Below are 13,006 nucleotides of genomic sequence, written 5' to 3' on the forward strand. Positions count from 1 at the left end.
GAACAAGGCAACACTCACAACAGACTCAGGATCAGCTGGAGCAGCGTCAGGCTTTATTCTGAGAACACCTAGTGAATTAGGAGCCAGACAGCCATTGCATTGAGCTAACACTGACTGGCATTTGATGAGTTCTTACATAGTAGGTGAGGGAGGCCTCTGGTGAACGAAGACCAATAGGGAGTAAGTTATACTAATTCAGTTATAACCTCTCCACAGGCTGCATTTACACTTCCCTTAAGGATGCCTTCCAGGCATCTTGGGTCTGGACTTGGCAGGGTAGGTTTGATGAAATTCTCTAATCTTAACAGGGGCATGGATATGACTGGTGGGTTCCTGTCACTGGTTAACCAGCCCATAATCCTCCCAATCCACAAGGTACCTCATTTCCCCCCAGACTATCTAGAGTCAAGGATCCTTTGTACATGAATTTTTTCATGGCCTTGGATGATAAGTGGTGAAGGTGGAAGCTTGACTCGTCCAGGAAAGGGATTGCCAGTTTATGACTTTAACAGCAAAATGCAGAAGACCAGATGAGCTAGGCTGAAACAGTTTGACCATGACACGGTTGATTTGCTGGATGATTTGCTGGACCCAGGTGTTCATGATCTAGTTTATGTGAGGGATGAATGGAGGTGAAGTTTCATGATGATAACCATACCCAGTCAGCAATGATGAAATGAAGAGCTTCCCTACAGTGTCAGTCTATGCAATATTTGTAGGCACTTTTGGCTGAGTTGAGATGTTTTCTCAGTTCCTCTTGAAGATGGTACAAATGCTGGACTAGGTCAGTGGGTGTGGGGACATAAGACACCCTTGGTAAGGATGGATGGAAATGCAGATGGAAGCCATAGTTAGTGTAGAAGGGGCTGCAAAGGGTTGAGAGAGTTGTTATAGGCAAATTTGGCAAAAAGAAGGAGAGACTCCCAGTAGTCCTGGTGATAACTGGTGAAACAATCAACAGAGAGTCCTGTGGCACCTTTAAGACTAACAGATGTATTGGAGCATAAGCTTTTGTGGGTATTCACCCACGAAAGCTTATGCTCCAATACATCTGTTAGTCTTAAAGGTGCCACAGGACTCTCTGTTGCTTTTTACAGATCCAGACTAACACATCTACCCCTCTGATACTTGATGAAACAATGAAGATATTGTTCAATTATTTGGTTAACCTGTTTGATCTGCCCATAGATTTTAGGATAGTAGGCAGAGGAATTATATAGTTTAACATTCAGCAATTTAAAAAGTTCTTAACACAAATGGGGAACAAATTGTGGGGCCTGATCAGTGATGATGCTAGATAGTAACCCATGGAGTTTGAAGACACAAGTAAAAATGATCCAGGCTGTCCCTAAGCAGGGGAAACTATGGGACATGGGATAAAGTGGGATATTTTAGTAAGGTGATAGGTGATAACTAAGATGGTTCTACCGATCTTTAAGCTGGGTAGGTCAATGATAAAATCTATGGCGATGGATAACGTAGATGGTCGAGTTCAGGATCCTGACACAAGGAAGAAAGGAGAGCAGCAGAATACGGACCCTGGACTTCAGAAAAGCAGACTTTGACTCCCTCAGGGAACAGATGGGCAGGATCCCCTGGGAGAATAACATGAAGGGCAAAGGGGTCCAGGAGAGCTGGCTGTATTTTAAAGAATCATTATTGAGGTTGCAGGAACAAACCATCCCAATGTGTAAAAAGAATAGTAAATATGGCAGGCGACCAGCTTGGCTAAACAGTGAAATCCTTGCTGATCTTAAACGCAAAAAAGAAGCTTACAAGAAGTGGAAGATTGGACAAATGACCAGGGAGGAGTATAAAAATATTGCTCAGGCATGCAGGAGTGAAATCAGGAAGGCCAAATCACACTTGGAGTTGCAGCTAGCAAGAGATGTTAAGAGTAACAAGAAGGGTTTCTTCAGGTATGTTAGCAACAAAAAGAAAGTCAAGGAAAGTGTGGGCCCCTTACTGAATGAGGGAGGCAACCTAGTGACTGAGGATGTGGAAAAAGCTAATGTACTCAATGATTTTTTTGCCTCTGTCTTCACGCACAAGGTCAGCTCCCAGACTGCTGCACTGGGCAGCACAATATGGGGAGAAGGTGACCAGCCCTCTGTGGAGAAAGAAGTGGTTCGGGACTATTTAGAAAAACTGGACGTGCACAAGTCCATGGGGCCAGATGCGCTGCATCCGAGGGTGCTAAAGGAGTTAGCGGATGAGATTGCAGAGCCATTAGCCATTATTTTTGAAAACTCATGGTGATCGGGGGAGGTCCCGGATGACTGGAAAAAGGCTAATGTAGTGCCCATCTTCAAAAAAGGGAAGGAGGAGGATCCGGGGAACTACAGGCCAGTCAGCCTCACCTCAGTCCCTGGAAAAATCATGGAGCAGGTCCTCAAGGAATCAATTATGAAACACTTAGAGGAGAGGAAAGTGATCAGGAACAGTCAGCATGGATTCACGAAGGGGAAGTCGTGCCTGACTAACCTAATTGCCTTCTATGATGAGATAACTGGGTCTGTGGATGAGGGGAAAGCAGTGGATGTGTTATTCCTTGACTTTAGCAAAGCTTTTGATAGGGTCTCCCACAGTATTCTTGCTGCCAAGTTAAAGAAGTATGGGCTGGATGAATGGACTGTAAGGTGGATAGAAAGCTGGCTAGATCGTTGGGCTCAACGGGTAGTGATCAATGGCTCCATGTCTAGTTGGCAGCCAGTTTCAAGCGGAGTGCCCCAAGGGTCGGTCCTGGGGCCGATTTTGTTTAATATCTTTATTAATGATCTGGAGGATGGTGTGGACTGCACTCTCAGCAAGTTTGCCAATGACACTAAAGTAGGAGGCGTGGTAGATACACTAGAGAGTAGGGATCGGATACAGAGGGACCTAGACAAATTAGAGGATTGTGCCAAAAGAAACCTGATGAGGTTCAACAAGGACAAGTGCAGAGTCCTGCACCTAGGACGGAAGAATCCTATGCACTGCTACAGACTAGGGACCAAGTGGCTAGGTAGCAGTTCTGCAGAAAAGGACCTAGGGGTCACAGTGGATGAGAAGCTGGATATGAGTCCACAGTGTGCTCTTGTTGCCAAGAAGGCTAACGGCATTTTGGGCTGTATAAGTAGGGGCATTGCCAGCAGATCGAGGGATGTGATTGTTCCCCTTTATTCGACATTGGTGAGGCCTCATCTGGAGTACTGTGTCCAGTTTTGGACCCCACACTACAAGAAGGATGTGGAAAAATTGGAACGAGTCCAGCGGAGGGCAACAAAAATGATTAGGGGTCTGGAGCACATGACTTATGAGGAGAGGCTGAGGGAACTGGGATTGTTTAGTCTGCAGAAGAGAAGAATGAGGGGGGATTTGATAGCAGCCTTCAACTACCTGAAGGGGGGTTCCAAAGAGGATGGAACTCAGCTGTTCTCAATGGTGGCAGATGACAGAACAAGGAGCAATGGTCTCAAGTTGCAGTGGAGGAGGTCTAGGTTGGCTATTAGGAAACACTATTTCACTAGGAGGGTGGTGAAGCACTGGAATGCGTTACCTAGGGAGGTGGTGGAGTCTCCTTCCTTGGAGATTTTTAAGGCCCGGCTTGACAAAGCCCTGGCTGGGATGATTTAGTTGGGAATTGGTCCTGCTTTGAGCAGGGGGTTGGACTAGATGACCTCCTGAGGTCCCTTCCAACCCTGATATTCTATGATTCTATGATTCTATGATAACAAGGGCTGGCATGAGATCCCCGAGATGTTTCAGATGGGGGTGGGAGGTGGGGCAGTCTTTGTTCAAGAGCAAATATTGCAGGATTTAATATATAACTTGATGAAAGGTTGCATCTTTGGCCACAAAAATATAGAGAAACTAGTCTATGTGTTTTAAAGTGGCCAAAGTCGGCAGCTAAAGGAGAATCATGGCAAAGTTTAAACACTTCAAGCCACAGGTGGTCTCGTGGGACATAGATATGGACCTTGAAATAAAGGATCCCATCTTTGATGAGGAAGCTGGGGTTAGGATGTTGGTCACTGGCAGCATTCTGAGTCAGCATGACCTTTGTTGCAAATGGGTCATTAGATAATGAGGATCAGATGAAGGGCAGCAAATTCCTATGTACTAAGGCATTGGCAAAATTACAGTATATAAGGATTATAGAATATTCTTGAGTTTTTTCTCCTAATATTCCCCCTTAAGACACAGTGTGGTAAGCTTGGGTGTCTGAATAGTATGTCAAAATAAAGTAAAATCTGGAAAAAAATAAAGACCACTGGTTTTGATGTTGATTCAGGGTCTTCATCGCATGTAGATATTCCAAAATGTTGTGATCTGTATATACCTGGACCAGAAATTGGGTGCACATGGAGTCGATTCTGGGTCCATGTTGTTATGATAGTACAGTTCTGATTGCCACTTTGAACATGTTTGCCTCAACTTATGCATCCGAAGAAGAGGGCTGTAGTCCACGAAAGCTTATGCTCTAATAAATTTGTTAGTCTCTAAGGTGCCACAAGTACTCCTGTTCTTCTTTTTGCGGATACAGACTAACACGGCTGCTACTCTGAAACTCAACTTAAAGGGTTTCACCAGATCTGAGCACCAGAATAGGTGTTGACAAAAAATTATCCATTAAGTGGTCTAAAAAGACTGAGTTGCCCATGTCCAGGCTAATCAGGTATTCTTCTGGAGCAGTGCAATCACAGAGGACACCAGTCTTACAAAATCCTTAATAAAAATTGGTAAAAATTTGCAAATTCAAGGAAATGTTCAACTTCACACACATTTCGTCTCTGAACAACCAAAAGGCATCACCAGATACTCAAAATGACCATACCACGTCTAAAACATACACTTCCATTCATCACCTTTGTGAATTTGAACCAAATTATAAGTGCCTCAGAGGCTTGGTAAACAGCATTGTGGAGCACAATCTGTCAAATAACTCAGTAATAAAAAACAAGGTGTATCTATTCCTAATGGTGATTCAACTCAAGGCATGATAATTGATGCAAACACATAGTCAGACATCTTTCTTCTTCACAAATAATATAGGAATACTGGACAGAGAGGTCAACGGATAGATGAAATTTTTTTGCAAGATTTTCTTGAAGGTGTTTCTGAAGAGCCTTGAGCTCTTGTTCCAGCAGCGTGTACATTCACCCAATGGGATCCTGGCTCCTGACTGGAGATCAATAGGACAATTGTAAGGATGATGAGGTGGTAGAATGTCCACCTTCCTTTTATCAAACATGTTTGCTAGATCTTGGTATTTTGCTGGGACCACAGGGACTGGGTTGGGATCTTTGGCCCTAACTATTCCAACAACATAGTCTGGATGGGCATTGGTTGGTAGTACCTTAATTGTTACCACAATTATGGACATCAAAAGTGTTTGAAGCACTATGTTGATGTTGGCTAATGTGTTGGGAACAATGCACAATAGACCTAGTTGTGTCGCCTTCTGGGGTTTTGGTACTTGGTCCCACAAGGCACAACTGTCAGAAGTAACTTGACTTGAAACGCGCTTCTTGTGCCCTCCATGAAATATGTGGATCATTCAGTGTAAATCAAGTAATACTGAGGACAATCGGAAAATGCAGCAATTTGACTAAGGTGACTTCATCGTGATCATGAATCATGACTTCAAGATGGGTGGTCTCTTGGTTAACCAGGCCTGAAAAAAGCAGGGCACCATCAATGGACTCAACAAAATCAGGAGCAGGCTTACATTAAATTAGGACTTTATGTCCATGAAATTACTGGATGCACCAGAGTTAACAAGTGTGTGTTGTATAGGGTTGGACATTGGAGGTTCCTAAGCTTATGCTAGGTTTGAATTTCAAGGGACAGGTAGCCACAAAGTGGCCAGACCCACCACAGTATGACAAAGACCATTTTGGTGACAATGCTTCTTCTCTTGACCAGTGAAATGAGTTCAAGTTGTGTCAACCCACATAGTTTCAATCACGATTAGCTTGTGATGCCTGCAGAAATATCATCACATAGAAACAAGTTTGCTGGAATGAACTCTTTCTCTCCTGATGTCATTCAAATAAGCAGACATCAATCCAGATGCATAAATTGACAAAGGAGAATAGAATCACTGATGGTTTCATCCAGGCCAACTCATCCTTATCAGGTGTCAAAAGTGGGCAGTGTAGTCCGAAATGGACCAGCAACCCTGTTTTATGGAGTGAAGGGAGGCTTTGGCTACATGAGTGTAGTTTGGGTCATCAAATATAGTTAAGAAAACACAGATGAAATCATCAAAGTTACTCAGCATGGGACTGTACTGCTCCAGCAGCAGCAATACCTAATTCAGAGCTTCTCTGGTCAGTAGGCTATTTATAAGCCCTACCTTGGTCTAGTCTGTAGGGTATATAAGCAGCCAGAGCAGATAAAGTAGATGGCATTGATTCAGGAAATCACAAAATTTCTATCTGTCATAAACAAATTTACGCAGCAATGGGACTTAGGGCCCCTATCGGATGGTACTGGGGATTGAGAAGCCTGGTGAGCAGTATTCTGTACCTGTAGTTGCAACATTTGGTTCTGAAAGCTTTGGAGGTTATATCAGCCACAGGTATGTTAATGTTTTGCATTCCCTAGTAGAAATCACGAAGGGAGGAGATGGGTTAGTCAGTGGTTTGCTCAAACTATCATGGAACAGATAACACTCACAATCGAGACAGGTTCAGCCGAATCAGTGTCAGGCTTTATTCCAAGAACACAACACAGCACCTAATGGATAAGAAGCCAGGCAGCTGTTGCGTTGAGTAGTCAGACTGGCACTCGCTGAGTTCTTATATAGCCAATGTGGGTGGCCGTTGGAGGGCAGCAACCACTAGTGGGTAAGCTATACTAATACAATTACAAGCCCTACACAGACTGCATGAGTTCCTTACAGTCTCATATGCCAAGTAGTGCACAGCCTAGATCTGTACCTGGATTGGAACCCTCCCCAGGAAAGCTCAGCCAGCTGCAGGAAGTGATGGCGGTGATTCAGTAGGTGGCGCTCTGAGTCCTTCCCTCTGAGTCCTTACTGATCCCCAATACCACAAGCATGGCTCTAGGGCATGCTAAGGGATGCAGGTGACTCTGAAGGGGTTGCCCTGCCCACCCCCCAGCCCCTCCAGGACCCGGGCTTAAGTCTTGAGCCCCCCAGATGTGAGAAGCTTCAGGGGGTGATGTATGTTTTGAAAGAGGCATAAAAATTGGGTCCTAACCACTTATCACTAAAGATCCCTTATCACTTACTGCAAAACAAAGTGTGGTTATAGCTAGACCTGGTATCTACAGTCAACCTCCCTACATTTCCTCTAGAGTTTCAGTTGGCAAGTCATTATTCTTCTCTTCCTCTCCTAAGACACTTTACTTGATCAGAATGGCTGCCATGTCTTACCACTTTGGTGGCTGTGTATAATTATATATCCTGCGTAGCACTTTAGGAACTTTCTGAAGGAAAGGCGCCATGGTAATACAAATGACTAGTAGCACTTTGATATTTATCACATACCTGTATTTGTAATCATGAAAGCTCATATGGTGGGCTTTGAGTTTGGAAATTAACAACTTTAGAATTTTTAGGAAGATGCAGAAATTAACCTTAAAAGAAAATATATATTGATTAGTTACAGTAAATGTCACTATACAGTAATATACATTCAATATATTATATAATACAATATAATATATATTCAGATGTATATAATATACATCTGCAAAACTAAAAGAACATGAAAGCAGTCACAAGTTAGGAAATGTCAGAATAATGTTTGCCTGTGCAACCTTCATTCTTCACCCTTGTGCGTATGTATTATGAGACAATCTTTAGATATACTATTACATTTTAGCTTTTCCACATGACCCCTGCCTCATTCAGTGAATTCAATGTTTACTTTTATCATCTTCTTGCAATGTGTGGCCCCCAAGCCTCATTTAATACACACCACCAAAACCCTGAATTCAGTACAGAATTATTAGTTTCCTCATGGAGTTTTCTTTGATATTCATCATCATACTGTCTATGAAATGAGTAGGTGGTATCCCGATTTTACATGTGGGAAATTGAGGCAGAGAGAGATTAAGACCAAAATTGTTAGAAGTATCCACTAATTTCAGGTGCTCAACTTGAGACACCTAAGATCAGAGTTTTCAGAGTCCTTAGCATTATATAGCACTTGGGCAAATCTGTCCCTAAGGGCTCAAGATGGGCACCCAGAAAAAGAAACAATTAGTGGCCAGTTGTGAAAATGTTGGTTTAAACGACTTGCTAGCGCCACACAGGAACTGTGTGGCAGAGGCAGGGATAGAATCCAATTCTCCAGGGTTGCATTCAACATCCTTAACCAGCAAATCATTCTTTCTCTTCCTGAAGCCCCCTGCCTCATTCACCACACCCAGGAGCGCCGCCAGCTTTTCTGCCGCCCTAGGCGGCGGAAGGTCCCACCCCGAAATGCTGCCCCCCACAGAGGTGGCAGAAGGTCCCGCAGCTGAAATACTGCCGCGGACCCCCCCCCAAATTGTAGTGCCCTAGGCAACCGCCTAGGTCGCCCAACGGGTTGCGCCGGCCCTGACCACACCACTTCCAATTTCTGCAACAAATGAGACAGGGGTCCTATGGACAACAGCCTCTTTCACTACACTACTCTGATTCATCCCCAGGGCAAAGCCATCCTGTGCACTGAATGAGGCAGGAAAAAAAATGTGCTCATGTAATTAAAGGTGGCATAGGCAACCTTAATTCTGGAATTTCCTAGATTTAAGTAAAAACAACAAGGAGTCTGGTGGCACCTTAAAGACTAACAGATTTATTTGGGCATAAGCTTTCGTGAGTAAAAACCTCACTTCTTCGGATGCATCCGAAGAAGTGAGGTTTTTACTCACGAAAGCTTATGCCCAAATAAATCTGTTAGTCTTTAAGGTGCCACCAGACTCCTTGTTGTTTTTGTAGATACAGACTAACACGGCTACCCCCTGATACTAGATTTAAGTGCTTGACAATATAACCATAATGTTCTTTTGCCATAGTTTTTTGTGTGTAATTTACTAGGTTTTTAAAAAGCAAACTGAAAAGACAAAATTCCATATTGTGGAGCTATACTGACATCCACATGGTTCATTAGCAGAAGGGTTCATAAAAAAAAACACTCTTTTGATAGGAAATTGTTTTTTTAACTAAATAATTTTTTTTGCAAAAATTGTCTGCTTTCCACAGAAATTATCGATGTTTTATCAGAAAAGAGAATGCCTGAAAACCAAAATATTTCAGATTTTGATATTTCAATGAAAGTCTGAATTTTCCTCAGAAAATTTAAATGAAAAGAACAAAAATGTTTTGTTGAAATTTCTCTCAGAAACAAAACCCTTTTTCTAACTGACTAATCAGCAGGTTTGGAATGTTTAGATCCACTACACAGACTGCTGCCACTTGAGCTAACAGCGTAACCGATACTTGTAGCAGGTTGTCATCCTCTATGTGGACCAGCCACTAGAGGCTGAGGAGACAAATGCTTTGCCAGTGGGTTTCACAGCTGTTTGCTGACATCAGAGGGATGTAGAGACTCAAGACTACTGGCTTCAGTTTCAGGATTTGGAATGGAGTGGATCCTTCTGCTCCTCTGCTCCCTTTCTGTTTCTATCCACTTCTCCCAACTTGGCTCCTGCTACCCTTCCCTCAGCTTTTATCCACCCCAATTCTGCCCCCATCTGTTGCTATCCACCTCACCCCTGGCTCCTGTCCCTCTTCCTTCTTTCCTCCTATCCACTCTATCACCCTTCCCCCTAACAGTCTTGGGAGTATCTGCTCTCCCTTTTTGCAGCCTCCCCTGACCTTGGCATTTCCAGTGTGGGCTGCCCCAGTTGGGGACTGGTCCTGCTTTGAGCAGGGGGTTGGACTAGATGACCTCCTGAGGTCCCTTCCAACCCTGATATTCTATGATTCTATGATTTTATGCCTATAGGCAGTTTTTTGTGGTTAGCATAACTGACAAAATAGAGTGTAGGTGGGGATCCTGGGTCACATTTGCTTGCCTGCCCATCATGAGAGAACAAACAACTGACCTCAAGTTAATAGGTACACCTCATGTTTTTAACATTGTGACATTTTGATATAAAAGTGTTGGGATTGTTTGCAAATTTTGTTGCTAAGCAGTTAGATTGACACATAATTTATTGACATTAATTGTGTAGGTATTGGAAGCATAAATATAGCTTGCCGAATTTCCCATATGGAAAAAGATGGGCTGATGTTGCCTACGTCCATGTGAGCCAAACAACCTCGGGGTATAAAAGATTTAGAACTTTCCTTGATTCTTCGGGTGCATCCAGTTCTAGAACATCACATTGCCTGATCTGGGACCAGTCTCCTGATGTGCTCCAGACTGTTTTCTTCTCTTTGTTTTCCATGGCTTCAAAGGGGGTGTAAGCAGTATGATACCTTTTTGTTTAACAGCAATTATTTTGTGCAATTACTTATCCTGTTTAATTATATTAATGAGTGGGAATGACTAAAGCATTTGTTTGGATCTGTTGTGAATCAATCCTGAAAACAATCTGTGTAACCCATTCTTGGGAGGAACCTGTGATAATCAACAAACTACATACAGTCAATAACAGTGAATTACACCTTTTTAACTGACCAGGTTACACAGTATTCAAATATGTGAGCAAATATTCACCATGTCCACTGAAGGTTGGCCAAGAAGTAATCAGCTTAATCTGAAGCAAGGGGGATGTTGGTTAGATATCAGGAAAAACTTTCTAACTATAAGGATAGTTAAGTACTGGGATAGGCCTCCAAGGGAGGGTGTGGAATCTCTGTTTGTGACCCAAAAACCTCTTGATGCCAACTGGCAGGGGCACCAGGGTTACTGGGATCCCCTGGGTTGACCAAAAGAATGTCATGTAAGGTCTCTACTAAAAGCCTGTGTTACACTGGTCATCATAACCATTGTGAGATATATGTATGGAAGACATGTGAGGAGTTATGTATATATACTGAAAATTATGTTCTCTAGGCCTTGTAGTTAAAGGTAGATCATTCAGAGGTATTGTGTGCCTAATAACAGAAAACTCTTAGCATACTGCTAATGAAGCTTGCGGGGACTTCAGAAGGAAATTAATAGGAAAAGGTAACCAGTGGTGGGGGTACCCTGTTTAAAAGTGAAGACCAAAGGTCTGGGCTAGTATGTCTGGAGGTTCAGAGAGATACCCTGGCATCATTCAGTCTGTGAAGACAAGCTGCCAGCAGGATTGATTTTATGAACAGGGGATCTCAGCTGAACACTCTAGGAAAAGGACTTGGGGTAAGCTATCCTATAGAAGACAGGGGGATGTCCTGTGAGTTAAGTTTAGGCTCTGGAAATATGTGATGATTTTGTTTTATATGTAACCATTTGTTTACAATATTCTTAATTTCAATAACTTGAATCTGTTCTTTGATAAAAAACTTATTCTTGTTTTCACTATAAATATATCTAACTGCAGTTTGTGTTTAGCGGAGTGGTGATCCTAAGTTAAACTAGTATGCTCATGTGTACTTCTCCTTTGGGAGCAGTGAATCTGAAAGCTCTGTGAGTGTTCTATGGAACGGGGGCTGGGCATGCCCCCAGCCTGGGCTGGGCGGCGAACAGCAGAGGCTAACAGCGGGAGTTTGCCTGGGAGCTGTCCAAGAGGAGGTACGCTAAGTGCTGCATTAGGGGGGCTGTGTTGGAGGGCCTTGAGTGGGCCTGACTGGTATATAAGGGCAGTCAGCAGCGAACCAGCTGAGCGGCGAACAGCAGAGGCTAACAGCGGGAGTTTGCCTGGGAGCTGTCCAAGAGGAGGTACGCTAAGTGCTGCATTAGGGGGGCTGTGTTGGTGAGTATCTGAGTGCCTGCTGCTGGGACAGTTGGTCAGTTTGACCGTGTGCTTGATTGCTTGCTTGTTTGTTTGAAAAGTGTGAATTGGGAGTGCTTTGTTCCAGGTGGGCCTTGAGTGGGCCTGACTGGTATATAAGGGCAGTCAGCAGCGAACCAGCTGAGCGGCGAACAGCAGAGGCTAACAGCGGGAGTTTGCCTGGGAGCTCGCTTGGGGAGAGTGCACTGAGGCTTTCATCTGCAGGTTTCTCTGAGTAGTTCCTGCAACAGTTGAGGAAGCTCTTAAGAGGACGGTGATATGGAAGGTGAGCGATCAGCTGTTGTAACCTGCACAGGTTGTGCCATGTTTGTCTTTCTTCCACAGGACAGAAGCGACTTTGTCTGTACAAAGTGCAAGTTGGTCTCCATGTTGGAAGAGAAGGTTCGAGGGCTGGAGAAACGAGTGTCGACTCTCCGTTGCATAAGGGAAAATGAAGATTTCCTGGACAGACGTCAGGAGATGCTTCTACGGCCACAATGTTCTGAAGATTCAGAGCAGGCGCAGCAGGGACAGAAGGATTGTGAGGAGGTTTGGCAGCATGTGACCTCCAGAAGGAGAAAGAGGAGCGTCCATGCACCAGCAATGGAGATACAGGTGAGCAATTGTTTCCATGTTCTCTCTACAGGTACTAATGCGGAGAGTGGACTAGATGACCCATCTGAGGGAACGGAGCAGAAGGAGACTCCACCGATTGGAAGGCAAAAGATGCACTGTCCTAGGGATGGGGGTTCCACGACCACCACTCCCAAGAGGAGGAGGAGGGTGGTGGTGGTCGGGGACTCCCTCCTCAGGGGGACTGAGTCATCTATCTGCCGTCCCGACCGGGAAAACCGAGAGGTCTGCTGCTTGCCAGGAGCTAGGATACACGATGTGACGGAGAGACTGCCGAGACTCATCAAGCCCTCGGATTGCTACCCCTTCCTGCTTCTCCACGTGGGCACCAATGATACTGCCAAGAATGACGTTGAGCGGATCACTGCAGACTACGTGGCTCTGGGAAGAGGATAAAGGAGTTTGAGGCGCAAGTGGTGTTCTCGTCCATCCTCCCTGTGCAAGGAAAAGGCCGGGGTAGAGACCGTCGAATCATGGAAGTCAACGAATGGCTACGCAGGTGGTGTCGGAGAGA

General features: G+C 44.2%; 1 protein-coding gene across 1 annotated transcript in view; it reads right to left on the reverse strand.

The window, feature by feature from the left end:
- The window catches only part of GLP2R (glucagon like peptide 2 receptor), a 122,343-nt gene that overhangs the window by 18,134 nt on the left and 91,203 nt on the right, over positions 1-13,006 (reverse strand). Inside the window, exon 10 of the mRNA XM_054046695.1 lies at positions 7,499-7,587. Coding sequence (XP_053902670.1) covers positions 7,499-7,587 — 89 coding nt within the window. The remainder of the gene's footprint in view (positions 1-7,498; positions 7,588-13,006) is intronic.

This window comes from Malaclemys terrapin, chromosome 13, assembly GCF_027887155.1.
Source record: "Malaclemys terrapin pileata isolate rMalTer1 chromosome 13, rMalTer1.hap1, whole genome shotgun sequence".
NCBI classification, from domain to species: Eukaryota; Metazoa; Chordata; order Testudines; family Emydidae; genus Malaclemys; species Malaclemys terrapin.